The sequence below is a fragment of the Squalius cephalus genome (genome assembly GCF_949319135.1).
Source record: "Squalius cephalus genome assembly, chromosome: 10".
NCBI classification, from domain to species: domain Eukaryota; kingdom Metazoa; phylum Chordata; class Actinopteri; order Cypriniformes; family Leuciscidae; genus Squalius; species Squalius cephalus.
The window spans coordinates 9,310,190-9,325,558 of NC_137131.1; the positions used below are offsets into that span (position 1 = coordinate 9,310,190).

Consider the following 15,369-nt stretch of genomic DNA (forward strand, 5'->3'; position numbering starts at 1 on the left):
CTGTCAATGCATCACTTTCAAGTTTAACTCGAGGCATTCTTCTACAAAGATGAAATTCAAGACTGCATGTGTAGATTCATTCTTTCAGCATTAGACATTTCTGAGGTGCGGCTTAATGTGAAAATGAAACAGCAATGTTGACAATAGTTATGTACTGCCACCTGGAGGAGGGTGTAGGAAAAAAGGCTCTATCCTCTTTTAGTGATTCCTGACCCTTGAGACATCCACAAGGGCTAAAAAGGAGATGTATCGGTTTGTCAAAACACATAAAAACAAATCAGTATATAAAGACAACAGACTAACTGTATATTTTCAGTCACATTGAGGCAGTTTATTGACCCAAGGACAAACTACAGTAATTTTTAAGCTCTTTAATTCAAATATGTCATTTTACAAATGAAATACTAATTAAATTTACTACATAAAAAAGGGGAAAAAACATGGTACAACATCAAATTAGGAAATATTTTTTAAAAAGCCCTGAAGAATAGAGCTACAAAAATAATGATTAAACATAAGAGTACATTTGGCTGCAAGGAAATAATAATTTCATTTTACACAGGCACACATCACCATATTCACAAAATGAGGGGTCAGTCACAATAAGCTTCTCCGGGAATTTTGTATCAGTTCAGAGAGTAAAGCCTGGAATGAGCTGCCAACAGACCACACAACACTGTGTGTGTGTATATATATATATATTCACAAATTCTTTTGTGTTCATTCATTTCACTGTCAGTCTAGCTCATTGAAACGTGCAAACATGGCCTTCCGAACCGCCTGCTTGTATGTGGCATGATTCCAGACGACGGGTTCCTTTTTCTTCCGCTTTGGTAAGAAACAAGAGGGAGAGAGCAGATGAAATCAATGACCCTCTCAACTGCCATAGCTCAAAACATCCTGTAGCTGAATAGACACTCACCTCAGCGGTTTCTAAACCCAAGCCTGGTCTCTCGCTGCCTTTATGACTGTCCCTGTAACAACAACACAATGTGCCACATGTCAATATTCAGGTATGAGGGTCCATATCAATGCCAAGTTTAAATGAAATGTATTAGGATTATGAAAAATCACAAACCTTGAGGTGCCGGCCCATGTGTTTTGCGGCTTTCTTCTTTTTGCTTCAGGTGAACCGTTCGACTCTTTAATTTTCATCTGAAAGACAGGGGTTAAAAATTAGACTACTGTGAGAAAACAATGAAAAATATACTTTTTATTTTATAAGTCAATGCTGACCTGAAATTATGAAAAATCTACTAGAAACAACTAAAATGATTCAGATGTACATAACTGACAAAGGGAAAAATGATACCTCTTTTTCCTGGTTTTCTAGAGCCTCAAGTTCTCTCTTTGACCTTTTGATTTTTAGGTGAATCTCCATATTTTGCTAAAATACAGACAAAAACAATGAAGAGGTCAAAACCTCACCCACAAGTTTTTAAAACTAATATATATTTCTTCTCTATAAAATTTTAATTATCGCATTACGTCAACAGTCCTCAAAGACCATACAAGTTTTAGTCAGAGATTTGGTACCTTATGCAGGTCTGAGAGCTGCTGATGGCGGAGCAGAGCGTCTTTATTAGGGAACTGCCTCCTGCACAGAAGGCACGCCATCTTCTTCCAGTCTGTCAACCTGTCCTCCTTCTCGTCCGCCTGCGGCTGGCTCTTTGTGGGCCGTGCAGCTTCTTGCTTCTCATGTTTCTCTTCTTCCTCTTCGTCGCTGCCTGCCCCGTAGTCGGCCGCCAACATGCCGAGAGAGCCCATGGGCCTCTGCCAACACACAGAGGGAGAGGGGGGAGTTTTGCTTTGATCTACAATGACACTCACTGTAAATCTGCTTTAGTGTGGGTTATCAAATAACCTTCATCAATCAGGGTCAAGGCGATGTGTGTGCCCTTTTAGCTGTCTGGGAAAACTGAGTCTGAATCCATGAAGTTTGTTAGTGTGCATGTTAATGTGTGTTGTTGTTACTAAGACTTTGAACTCTCACCTTCGATGATTTTTCATCTTTTTGTTTTGGAGGAGCAAGAGGCTTCTTGAATAATTCATCTGCGCCAGAGACCTATATGAATAAGGGAACAGTATGGAAAAATAACAGACAAAATGTTTAAAATAAAGATTTAAACTTAGCTAAAGTTTATAAGGCGGTTATAGACCTATGACTGATGGGTAGAATCAGACACTGTTGACTGACAATTTTATTGAATTTTAAAAACACATATCTGACCTATTGCATTTCCATTCTTTATCAACGAGGATGCTAAAACATGCAGGTGAAAACAGATGAGCAAGGATTGAAGGATTAAAATGCAGTCCATTTAAATCATTTATGGGACACTGCAACACTCCAAAAGACTAAAAATACCATGTTACAATATTTTGCTGACAGATAAAAAAATAAACATGGCACATACAACCCAATCGGTTTAAGTGAAAGGCAATGATTATTTTTTCACAAGCTCTGGAAAGAGTAATGAGATGGTTTGTAGCATGTTTCTATGTGGTTGTTAGCAGGGGGCAAATTACACAATGGCCATCAGTCACTCTGCACATGCATTCTAAACACTTACTTTATGTTTCTGCTCCATCTATGTAATAAATGGACAGCCTTTAATGAATGAGGTTTTATAGCGTATTTAATTCAACTACTTAGGTAATGTCAATGGTATGACCCATTTCAGGGGTAGCCAAAATTTACAATTTAAAACCGGACAGAGCTAGACATCGAAATCACAAACAGTCTGTGCCAAAGTTATTTTATTAAAGGTTTGAGGTTTGTTTAAATTCTTAACTCCGATTGAGCCATAGCAATAGGAATATTGCCTGAGTCACCATACCTTATTTACACCATATTTTTATGGACAGGAGAAAAAAGAAAAGAAAAAAAGGGTTCTCTGACCTTCCTTTCAAAGATGGCGAAGGCAGCATCAGCAGCCTTTGAAGGCCTTTGGTCATCTCCAGACTTGAAGAGAGGTGAAGGAGCTCGTACGGTTTCTTTCTGCCTGTTCTGGATTTTCGCCCATCGCTCCATGTCTTTCATTATCTGATGATCAGATCGAAAATTACCACACAGATCTAACACAGTGTTTTTTTTCCCCATTTCTTGTAAGGGACAGAACATGTGATGCTATATAAGTGATGTTAATACCTTAAAAGCTGCTAAACTTCTGGGCTTTTCCTCCTTTTCCTTCTCTTTTTTTTCTGCACGTGGGGCAGATTCCTCATCCGCCCGCACCTCTGTCCCGGGCTCTGAAGCCACCTCTGGAACCACCTTCACCTCCTCCTCAGTGATGGGCGTGGCTATAACCTCAGCAACAGCTGCCACGGGAATACCAACTTCAGGAGGTGGCTCGTGAACATCAGTGGAAGAGCTCTGGACTGGGACGTAGGTTTTTGTGGCACTATCCCAGTACAGGTACTGCTGATTCTGAGCATTGTAGAAATACTACACAAGCAAAAATAAACATTACGTCATTGTACACTGTATTTTATTCATATTACACATTTAGGAGAATTAAAGGGCTATTTCCTGTACTTACCCTCGAGTTGGGATCATAGTACAGGGTAGTCAAGGGGTCATAGTAGAAGCCTGATGTAGCATCATAAAGGAAGGCTGACAAATCCGGAGCCTCAGATCCTGCAATAACAGGAGCACGATTATAAGATCAGATCAAAAAGGATCTTCAACTAGGGCAAGTGAATACTGTAAATATACATCTATGCACAATCTGTGTCTGTCAAGACAGATGTTTTAATAGCATTTTAAGTAGCATACATGTTCCATGCATTTGGTTTCAAACTGCCTGCTTTATTAAATAAATTCAAAACTCTAATTCAACTATGCATTTGAATAATTGCTAAAAAAAACTAAAAAATAAAAAAAAAACTGACCCAACTGGCATTATGTATTCAAATTTTTTGGAACAATATGTTTAAGAATATTGACAAGATAAAACTATAAATTAATAAAGTGTTAATAATAAATTAATAATAATAATGATAAAATATTGCATATTACAATGTAATGCTTTATTGGTACATATATAAAGAAAACTGCATATTATTTGGCTTAGAGGGTTAGTTCACCCAAGAATGAAAATTCTGTCATTAATTTCTCTCCCTCATGTTCCAAATCCATAAGAGTTTTGTTTATCGTCGGAAGACAAATGAAGATATCCATTGACAAAATTCTGCTGTCCCTCCATTGACAGCTACGCAACTACCACTTTGACGCTTCAAAAAGTTCATAAAGAGATTGTAGAACTATGAATCGAGAGGTTTAGTCCAAATTTTCTGAAGAGACACAATCGCATTATATGAACAGATTGAATTTAGGCTTTTATTCACATTCATCAACTCACACATCAGTTATTATAAACGGAAGCTCAAGCATGTTCGCTTGTCGTGCGAGAACCAATGAGGTTCATTCTCGTGTGTTACGCAGCACGCTTGAGCTTCAGCAAAAGTCAATGAGGTTTATTATCTTGTGTTACACAGCACGTTTGAGCTTACGGTTTGTTCTCGCACGTCAAGCAGGTTCAGTTAAGCTTCTGTTTATATTCACTGATCAAAGTTTATATGTGAATAAAAGCCTAAATTCAATCTGTTCATTATATAAAGTGATTGTGTCTCTTCAGAAAATTTTGACTAAACCACTTATTTCATATAGGTTAGTTTTACGATCACTTTATGAACTTTTTGAAGCTTCAAAATGGTAGTTGCCTAGCTGTCAATGGAGAGTAAAGAAATGGCACAGGTTTTATAAAGAATATCTTTATTTGTGTTCCGAAGATGAACAAAAGTCTTACGGGTTTGGAACAACATGAGGGCGAGTAATGTAGGGTGAGTAATGACAGAATTTAATTTTTTTGGTGAACTAACCCTTTAAGCCAAATAATATACTTATAGCATTATACAATTACTGTAAAAAGGCTGAATAGAAATAACATAAGATAGCTAGCCCTACCCCCAAATGTTTTAGCGCAATAAACATTATACTAAACAAAAGAGTACCAAAAAGTACCATCAAATTAATGCCATTGGAAAACAAAGCGTTTCCAAACGCTCCACAAACAGTGAACAGTGCCATACCGTAGCTGTAGCCGTCAATGTTCTCCGCAGCTCCAGGGAGAGCAGCGTCAGATAAAGCTGCAGTCTGGTGCTCAGCTGTCTGGACTGACTGCGCCATTGCTGTTGTCTCAGAATACATCACACCCTGTGCAAGCCTGAGAGTCAGTTACAGTCCAAAAACCAATCTTTCCTGGCTTAAATTGGCCACCCTGTCTCAAATATGTGTCTTTGTGCTAGTATAACAAGAAAATCACCTGTGTAAAGCTTGAACTCTGCATTGCAGCTGATGACAATGTGACATCCGCTCCCATTGGGTCACCTGCAGAAAGTCCCACAGAACACATCTAAATATACTATGCTACAATCTATCAATTTCAAAAACATAATAATGAAAAAGTAAAGACCATATACCTTGTACAGCAGGTGCAACACCCACAGTCATATGAGAAGGTGGAGGATAAAATTGCTGCTGTGACGGCTGATATTGATGATGTTGCTAGAAAAAGAAAAATTATATATGAAAACTTTAATACAAGATATTCGATGAGAAGATGGACTGTTCACACAATGTTAAAACACACTAAATGGAAGTGAACTCCGACCATCTGATATATTTAGCTGTTTTTCAGCATCTCACGCAATGGGTGCAACGTTTTTAAAATGTTGTATCAATTTAAAAAACAGTTTAGCTGTCTGTTCATTAACAACTAATGTTATGCATAAAAATGACCTACCATCATAACATCTGGAGGGAATCCCAGGAGAGAAGTGTTTGACTTATCATTGTCCCTCCTATAGCTGCAGTGAAAAGACGAGAAACCTTAAAAGGCTTCAAAGCTCAAAAAACAACAATTCATATCGAAATTCGCTTATGATTTATGAAATGTTTCCTCTAAGAACTAAAACCAGAATATCCATAAAATATTCTTTCATTACTTTCATATATTACAGCAAATATGAGACTTACTTCTGATTTTTTAAAGGCTTGGCGACCTCAGCATAAACTCTGACTCCATCAATCATGATAGGGCGGGGTTTGGTGAGCAGCTCCACCAATCGTGTCACATGCTGTATATAAAAATGAGTGGTATAGTTTCTAATGGTCCAAGCAACACCATTGAGCTTTTAAAGATATTATATTATAGTTAGCATCATAATATTGTATGAAGGAATAATATACCTCATGCGAATCCATATCAACAAAGCAGAAGCATTTGGATCCAGGTGACTTCCCTTTAACCAGACGTACATTGCGCTCATCCAGGTACGCAAATGGATCGAGTGCTTGCAAAATTGTCTCCACGGTGGTGGTGGGCAAAATGTTCTTAATAATCATTGCTATAAATAAACATAAAAACTTTAGAACAATCTGCCACCTTTTCTTATTTTTTTTCTTTTAGAAAATGTCATTCACAGTTGGCCACTTACTCTTACTCTCCTTGAAGATTGGATCTGAGTGTTGCAAGTTTTGTCGTGATGCTCTCTGATTGGTCCATTCCTCGGTCTGTTGCTCCACCTCCTGCTGTTGTAGCTGTTGGTCCACTTGCTGTTGCCATGCTTCCGGAGTCAAGTTGGAGCTTCTCTGCCACACACCTTGAGAGGCAGGATCCTGCACAGGTTCGGCATTGGTTTCCTCCTTTATATTCAGTGGCAAGACTGGATTTGGTAACAAACCGTCATCGCTGGCTGGAGCAGCTTTAGTTGGTGGTTCATGATACTGCAATCCAAATGACATTATATTTAAGGATTTCAATGGATGAGTTGCATCATAGTTAAAATCAATCCAAATCTCTACAATATAAAAACAAACCTATCACATAAAGGAAACTCACCTGTTCTTTCACATTTTTGTCAGGCTGGATATATTTGAGCAGAGCAGTCTTGTCACCAACCTTAACAGATCCCTAGAAAACAGGAATAAAGTATTTTAATGCTAATTTATTGACATCCTCCCAAAAAAACAACCCAACTTAAAAAAAGAAAGGTATTTCCAAAAATGCCCAGCAAACCCATTTGAGGCCATAAAAACAGGCAGGTCTGATCTGGGCTTTGCTTATGCCCAAGTTTGGACTAAAATTAGCTTTTATCTGCCTATTTAATACAGACACTACAATCTGAAAATTTTGAAGTATAGTAAAATCGTTTTGTGGTTATATATGGTTTGTGTACTATCACCTTAATGTGAATGCTAACTATATAGTAATGTCAAACGATATACTAGAAGCAGATCCACTGTACATTAGTCATCCGTAAACAGGACTAATAAAGAGAAAAGTGCACTTCTTGCAAGTGTGCAGACAGATAGCAGAGGAGAAACTTGCAAAAGTTGACCACTAGTACACAATTCACTTTAATAATAGGTTGGATGGCCACAGAATTTAACTTTTAAGAGAGGGTGAAAATGGCTAAAAACAGCAGTGACATTCTATATATACTAGGCCATCAACCTTGCTGTTTATAAATAGGGTTTCAAAAGACAGCCCATAAAATGGCTGGCCCATCAGGAAAAGTCCCGGTACTCCCTACTGTCGCCAGTTCATGCCTGACCAAAGAAAAATACTGTTTATGGACAATTGTTAAAAATAAAAATAAAGATATTTAAAAGGCTCTTCTGCTTTTAGGTTGAAAGATAATTCTAGGTAAGTGACTTCGGTGTTATGTGATCAGCGTTTTATCATCTTACCCACCGTCTTTGCTGGACCACTGTCCCAGTGATTCGTTGTAGTTTTTTTTTTTTTTTTTTAAGTGCATCAAGTACATAAACAAAAGTTTTTTTTTTTTTTTTTTTTAAGTTATCCTGCTAGCTGGCCAGCAGAGAAATAGTTTGTAGTTTCAGGAGAAACAAGAACCCTGAGCAACATTTTTTTTCTCAAAGGTACTTTGGCAGACAAAAACGGGGGAAATTATACGCTGATACAACCAGAGCAACTCACAGGGAATTCAAGTTTCAGCACAACTGCCAAAAAGCTTTCAACACAAACCCAAGCAAACTTTAGTTTTTGCACTCGCCTTATATTTATAGTAAGTTTCATTAGAAATGCGGAAATACTACTACACACAAGTCTAGATTTTCCAAGTCTAAAATGTCCAAACAAACATCAGCATGGATCTCTACACATCCAGATACACAACAACCATGAAGCCAGGCAAGCTGGAGTAAGCAGGAATGGAAAGAACAAGTTTGTTGTGCTGGATGAGATAAGACGCCCAAACTCAAGATGATGAAATCACAATCCAGGCAAAGAGGAATAAAATACTTTGGGCTAAAAGCAGAACCAAAGAGCACAGTTCTGGAACTCCATAACTCCGTAAGGATGAAAGATAAGTGTTGACACAGCACAAGTATAATACTGACTCTGCTGCTGTGAGCATAACAGCATAAAGTTTCACCTACAATCGTAGAACAACCTATTAATCAAAAATGTAAAATGGTGAAAACAGCAACTACCACTTTCCCTTTAAGTCAGCAAAATATGACAATCTACAAAAGGAAACTACATAGAGCATTTCAGTCAACACAGAAATCTTGAAAATCCAACGTTGAATCATTGTAATGTAAGAAAATACAGGAGGCCAAAGAGGAATGCATAATTTTGCTTCATTACCACTTCAGAATGTACCAGTGGGAGCAAGTAAAAAGTGATCATAAGACAAGTTGGACAAATGAGGGAAAAAAATATTATACGGTTGAAAACGTTGAAAGGAATATCAAGAGTTGAAGAAATGGTTGCCGCACAACTTGTTGCACATATGGAAATCCAATTCCAAACTTAGTATGCAGTGTAACTATTCATTAAACTACCTATTTCTGTGTAAAAAGTTGAAAGCAATTATTCAGCTAATACGCCTATAGCAATCATCAAAGAACATTGGATTCCTTAACACTACGCTCACTTGCTACGTCTGAAAACTAATGTTGTAAACTAAGTGGCGTGTTTTAATTGGTCATGATTAATGAGTGGGAAAGGTCTTTTCTTGAAGGTCTCCCATCTACCCCATTCCCACCCAGAGCCCAGCCACCTCCCCCTCCCCAGGCCCAAGCCTTCTTCCTGTTAGCAGACAGAGCCGTTGGATGAGGACGAGGATGGGCCACCTTGTTGGATTCCATGAAGTGGACAGCATCCTCGAGGTTTAAAAACTCCACATAGGCCGTATCGTAGCTGTAACCTGGGAACAGCATTTGAAATACAGATGGGTTTGCGTTAGTTAATGCAGGTAAATAGGAGAATTTTCAAGAGAAAATAAGCAGTGGTTCGTTTCACGAAACATGTCATAAAGCGAATTCATACAGGATGTCTTTTGCCTGTTTTGGCACATTTTATTTCATTAGAAACTTTGCTTATAATTCTTTGAAGTCAGTGACAAAGAATCAGAGCAGCCTCAACTCAGAGACACTTCAGAGCCCAAGATATACATTTATAAAATAAATAAATCAAAATAGTAGTATAATAGAAAAAAAGAGAACCAACGTGTAAAAGAGAGCTTAATCTAACACTACAGTGACTAAAACTGTAGTTGCTAGTAAATGTCTAATCACATTACACCTAAAACACATCGTAAAAGACCCACATGCAACAGCAACAAACTTGCAACAGTTTGAACAATTACAAAATTAAGTTTAATAAAGCAAAGAAGTGTATGGGATCACATGGAATATATAGGATCTTTAAAAACCTGAACTGATTTATTAGATTATGAATAAAATGATGGTGAAAAGAAACACTATTCACTAATAATTGATGTTTTAGGGATGCCATGGCTACACAATGTCATGTTAAAATCACTGCAAGTTAAAAAAAAATAAGAAAGATAATTATGTAATTAAATGCAGTAATTAAAAAACAATTCCATGACTTTTGCAGTCATTTCTGATGTCTGTATAAGAATTATTAAATAGCATTTTACAGAAATGGAAGATTCTTCTAGTTAAAAAATAATTTATAACTGTGCTAAGTTGTAAAAGTATAATGACTACAGAATTTTTTTTAATGATTTTATTATAATTATTTTATTAATTTCCAAAAATGTGTATTCTCAGCCTTATATTTTTAGGTTTTGCAGGGAACACGGAACAGCATATTGTTATATTGGATAGTCTTTTGTGGAGAAAGGAAACTATTCTGGCATATTGAAAAACCACTGAAACCCTTGGCAAACGAACCCAGAGAAGAGCATTTTGCAGCAACACTTCGTAGGGCTGGTTGGTATCATCACAAAGTAGGGATGGTTGGTATTTGCGTTTCGACAGTTATTGACTTGTTTATAAAGAGATCCGTGTTTAAGAAATTCCAAATTCCCTCCAAACGCATACCACCTTAAAGATGGAAGCTGCTCAGAGAAAATTCAACCTCCCGCACAAGAACATGTGGAAAGGGGACAACAAGAGATCCTGTAGCATGTTCGGAATTCTGATGAGCATTTCTTTAGAAAGCAAAAGCGACTCAAATGCAGAAAGTACAATCGATGTAAAAGAGACAGTGAGCGTAAGATTCGGAGAGCGAATAGCGAAATGTGGTTGCGAATCGGTCAACAATGTTTACAATGAACAAAATCTCACCTGGCACGACGTCCTTTATTTTCATGCCCTGCATTGGCACACCATCACGAACCGCGAAAGCATCCAAAATCTATTAAATAAAAATAAATAATTAGAGTAAATACAAAGAATGCTACAGTCAGATTCAAAGACAAAAAAACTTCTTTTGACAATCATTCAAGTAATTTGTCATGTTTTTTAAAAATCTATTAAGAACTATTTTTCTAAAAATAGTATTAAAATGATCACAGTCTGAATGATAAAATCTTGCTCACCTGCTGCATTGTGGCAGTTTTAGGAATTCCAGAGATGGAAATGGTTTTTGAGACTTTTTCCTGGACACCTGCACTCCTGTAATCCTGGTCCTTTGTTTTAAAATTCACAGCAGTTTAAATATTCAGATGATTCACAAGTCAATTTCTAATACTAGCGCGTCTAAATGTACATTACGTTTTAAATAATCATTTACGTAAGATGTGAAAATAATTGTTATATTATCCATTATATGTCATATGAATTACCATATGCCACAAGAATTACCCACCATGGGGGATGAAAAAAAAATAAGGCATTTTAAAGCAAAAAGAAAATCAATTACCGGTAATTTAATTTACATAGTATTTTTTTTTTTTTAAATAAAGTAAGAAAAAAATTGTAGTTGGAATAGAAAAAGATTTTCTAGCTTTCCATTAAACAAAAACAAAATCCAACCTGAGAACCAGAGTCATCTGGTCTTTGAGCTGGACCCAGTTTGGATTCCTTGACATCTTTCTCAGGTGCTTGAAGATCCCCAAGATTGTAGTCGTATTTGCGCCCTGAGCCAGTGCGGTAATCAATGTCCCTATAATCCTGATCCTGTCGCTCACCTCGATTACCCTGGTTTTCCTTTGGCCCTGACACCAAGCATTCTCTCGGTGGTCCCTGATCTGAAGCAATGTCACTGGATCCCTTAAAGGGCACATGATCACTTGCGAAATGATGCTCTTGTTTTGGCAGGTTCTTGTCTTGGAAATATGGAGGTCTACTTCCTGCTGGTGCAGTTCTGTCAGGCTTTTCGTCCCGGTCACTTGGCCAGGGTTTATCACCTTCTCTAATTGGGGCATTTAGAGGGGGATCAATTGGAAGAAGAGCTGGCTTTGGAGTTGTATCTCTGCCTGGGAAATCACTAGGAATATTTTTGTCCCAGTTTTGGAGTTTGGAGTCTCTTTCTGAACGATTAAAGCCTGTGCCGTCTTTTCCCAGAAACCCAGACTGCCTGTCTCGATCTCTGTCCTTGAACTGAGACCGCTCTCCAAGATCTACATCTTTTCCACGGGGAGAGAAAAACTTCTCTGGCATCTCTCTCGGGAAAAGTGGCGGCGTTCTGCCCATCATCGGTGGAAGAGTGTCTCGGTCTCTTATGCCGTGGCTGCGCCATTCGTCTGAGAGTGAATCACTTTCTCTTCCTCTGAAGCTCATGGGGCTGTCAATCGGCTCTGGGAATTCTCTATCCCTGAGGGTCAACTCGTCGGCTCTGATCATGGATTCTGGGCCACCACGACCCAAAGGCAAATCAGGTCTTCCTCTGATATCCATGGGAACACCATCATTGTCTCGAAACATCGGAGCAGGCTGGTCCCTAAAATCATTGGAGGATCCCATGCGATTTCTCAGATCCATATCAGATTCAAACCTTCCTCTTGGATTAAGTGGAGGAGTCACACCACGTCTTTCAAAATCCATCATTGGTCTGTCTCTGGAGGGCATGTCCATGCTGAATCCATCAATGCCACCCATTCGTGACCTCTCCCTATCTCTCATGTCCCCAATATCTCCATTTCCTCCCATAGCCACCATAGCAAGTCTCCTCCTAATGTCAATGGGGGGAAGCCCAGGCATATCCATTTGGAATCTCTCCCTCTCCCTCATATTCATGAATCCATCCTCCGGCCCCCTCATATTACCACCTTGCATGTCTCTGCCGCCCATATCCATTGGTGGCCTGGATTGACCCATAAAGCCTGGAGAATTCTGAAGGTTGTTTCTCTGATCCATTTCAAAGCGCCTTCGAAAATTCATGTCCATTTCATCTCCAGGCCTGAAAAATTCTCGGGAAGGCTCTCTACCTCGGTCATGAAGACCCATATCTCTTCCTCTCATATGGGGTGGGCAGTCGAACCGCCTCATGTCCATGGGTGACCTGTCCATATTCATGCCATCTCTACCTCTGAAGTCCGGTATTGGGCCATCTCTACCTTCAAACATGCCTCCACGAGGTTCCCCACTGCAATAAAATCAGACACATTAGTACAACCTTGCAATCTTTTACTTTTTCTATGTAAATGTAATTCATCACATTAACAATGTACATTTTCCAAAACCAGAAACTGTCCAAATAATTTGTCAGAGAGTATATCTTTATGTAGATATAGGTAGGTATACAACAGTACCTAGAGTTTTCCAATAAAACCTAATAGATGTCTTTGTGTAAGATGTTTTGCTTGAAAAATGTGCTTGAGATATAGGCCTACAATACTGTGCAAAAGTCTCAGGCCCCCATTAGACGTTGTTTTAGCAATGGTATAATGACCATATATAATTATTTCTCAGTCTCTTTATTTGAATATGACCAGAAAATACAGGAAACATGTATGCAGTATTAAAAAACTGGAAAAAATGGTTTCTATAGGTTAAAGTGGCAAGTATTTAGTGATCTCCCCTTACACTTGAGCAATAGCAGGAACCCGGCTCTCTTAAACCTAAATGGAACGGAAAAGGACAGGAAGGCCAAGAAAACGTTCAAACTATGAGTCAGAAAAGAAATCAGAGTTTCTACTTTGAGAAACTGGAAGTAGTCCAGGAGGTCACACTAAATACTTAAAGAAGCCATTTTGTTCTGAATTTTTTTTTTACATATTTCCTGTATTTTCACTTTGTATCTTAATAAAGAGACCAAAAAATAAATATGGATGTTCATTAAAACTTTGCTAAAACAACAAAGCTAGTGGTGGCCTAAGACTTTTGCACAGTTCTGTATTTCTTGAAAATAAAGGCTATTTTGGTTTGATACTTTGTCTGCTAGTTCAACACAGGGTATCTGTAGGGTTTAAGGCTTTTTAAGATTTGCACAAATAAAATGAATATTATATGATTACCACCTTAACAGTAAAAGGACTGTAAAATGATGATGTGAAAAACAACAACAGTTCAAAAACCTAAGCATTATAAAATAATAAACCTCACATTTCAGCCTTTAAATCATTTTTTTAAGAAAAGGAATTGTATATTCCTGCTTTTCTGTCCTCTCGAAATTATAATTGAGACTTTTTAATACCATTTAAGATGAGCCGTTTACGACCTAAATTTAGGGCCCACATTAATTGTGTTCTTAATGTTCAAATATGTTTTGGGTTTTTTCATAAAATGTCTCTTCCATCACATGACAAAATCTGCAAGTTTGGATTTTTTGTGTGTGTGCAATGCCCACTGACAGCAATTCATTTCAGGTACACTAAAGTTGAGCAATTTCTAACAGAAATTTTAGGTTGCATGTCCCACAGTATAACTGCACTACAATAAAGAACCAATAGGAACACAACAACTGATATAGGCTACTTTTTAATTGTTGAAACAATTGACATACTCTTGTTTGTGAGAGCATCCGATGAAGTGTAGTTGATTTAAGATCTCTTACCGAAAGGGCATTCCTCCTCGCGGTCCAGGTCTTGAACCGTTCCACATTGTGTTCCTCCTCTCCTTGAAACGTTCCCTTCAGCACGAGTTTCGCGTGCAGAACGTCGTTTCACTTGGGAAATAAATAATAGAACTGATTATTAAAGATCAATTAATTTGTCATTTAATCTATTGTCACATAACGTCCGGCCTTTAAAGCCTCATTCGAATAAATATACTTCACGGAACAAGGAAAATAAAGATATTCTGTCATAGAAGACATAACGCATTTCATTAACTATTAATCGTTCTAGAATGCTAATGGAAATGTGATATTTGCATAGCAACACGACGAGGTCTTATGAAAACCGTTTTAATGTTATTTTTCAGGATTGGGAATTTGGGATTGAGTTTCAGACTGAAAAGCAAGTAACGTTACGTTGTCAAACCCTCATGCTAACACAATAAGTCTGACTAGTGTGAGTAACGTTATCTAAAAGCGCTGAGGTCAAACTAGATGTTTGACATCGTTGTGTGAGTAAATACACACGAGCATCATGTCAAAATACTAGTTTGAGAACTCAAATATTTATTAATAAGAAGGCAGGTTATTTCTTTATTCATCTCACAAACCCGCCCTCATAAAAGAAGGCTAACGTGCTAACTTTAGCTCTCAATCAAGACATTTTCCTCATAGCACGTAGATATGGACGATTTAAACAACGTTTTTTTAATCCATCTTTATTTTACAAAAAGCTACAACTAAAAATTGAAAATGTATTCTTAAACGTCGGTAAAACCATTTTAAGACGTCTCACCTAGCTTGTTGTGTTCTTTCCGCGGGGTCCTTGGGTTTACCGACAAAAAGAGGCGGAAGAGTACATACTCCGTTTCCGGTGAATGAGGGCTTATGGGAGTTGTAGTTTAAAAAACAAAAAGAAAGATGAGTTACCCTACGAAAGGACTATGAAAGTAGTTCATTGCAAATGTAATAGATATCTGTCTGTCTGTCAAACAGTGCATTATAATTATATTATAAATATAAAATATTATACATGTAATATGGATTTTTACTACTGCCATAATACACATTCACATAATATAGCAAT

At 37.7% G+C, this 15,369-nt stretch overlaps 1 protein-coding gene across 1 annotated transcript; it reads right to left on the reverse strand.

The window, feature by feature from the left end:
* Nucleotides 1–307: 307 nt before the first annotated feature.
* On the reverse strand, nt 308–15,158 carry rbm6 (RNA binding motif protein 6). Its single transcript, XM_079884711.1, has 23 exons — nt 15,079–15,158; nt 14,283–14,393; nt 11,321–12,872; nt 10,885–10,974; nt 10,631–10,700; nt 9,167–9,240; nt 6,906–6,977; nt 6,502–6,790; nt 6,254–6,411; nt 6,041–6,141; nt 5,808–5,871; nt 5,485–5,569; nt 5,328–5,392; nt 5,095–5,218; nt 3,543–3,640; nt 3,152–3,448; nt 2,903–3,046; nt 1,994–2,065; nt 1,537–1,773; nt 1,313–1,387; nt 1,079–1,155; nt 923–974; nt 308–828 (listed from the first exon to the last, which is right to left on the reverse strand). The coding sequence occupies exons 2-23, from the start codon at nt 14,327–14,329 to the stop codon at nt 736–738; spliced, it is 3,936 nt and encodes a 1,311-aa protein (XP_079740837.1). The 5' UTR covers nt 14,330–14,393; nt 15,079–15,158; the 3' UTR covers nt 308–735.
* Nucleotides 15,159–15,369: the final 211 nt, after the last annotated feature.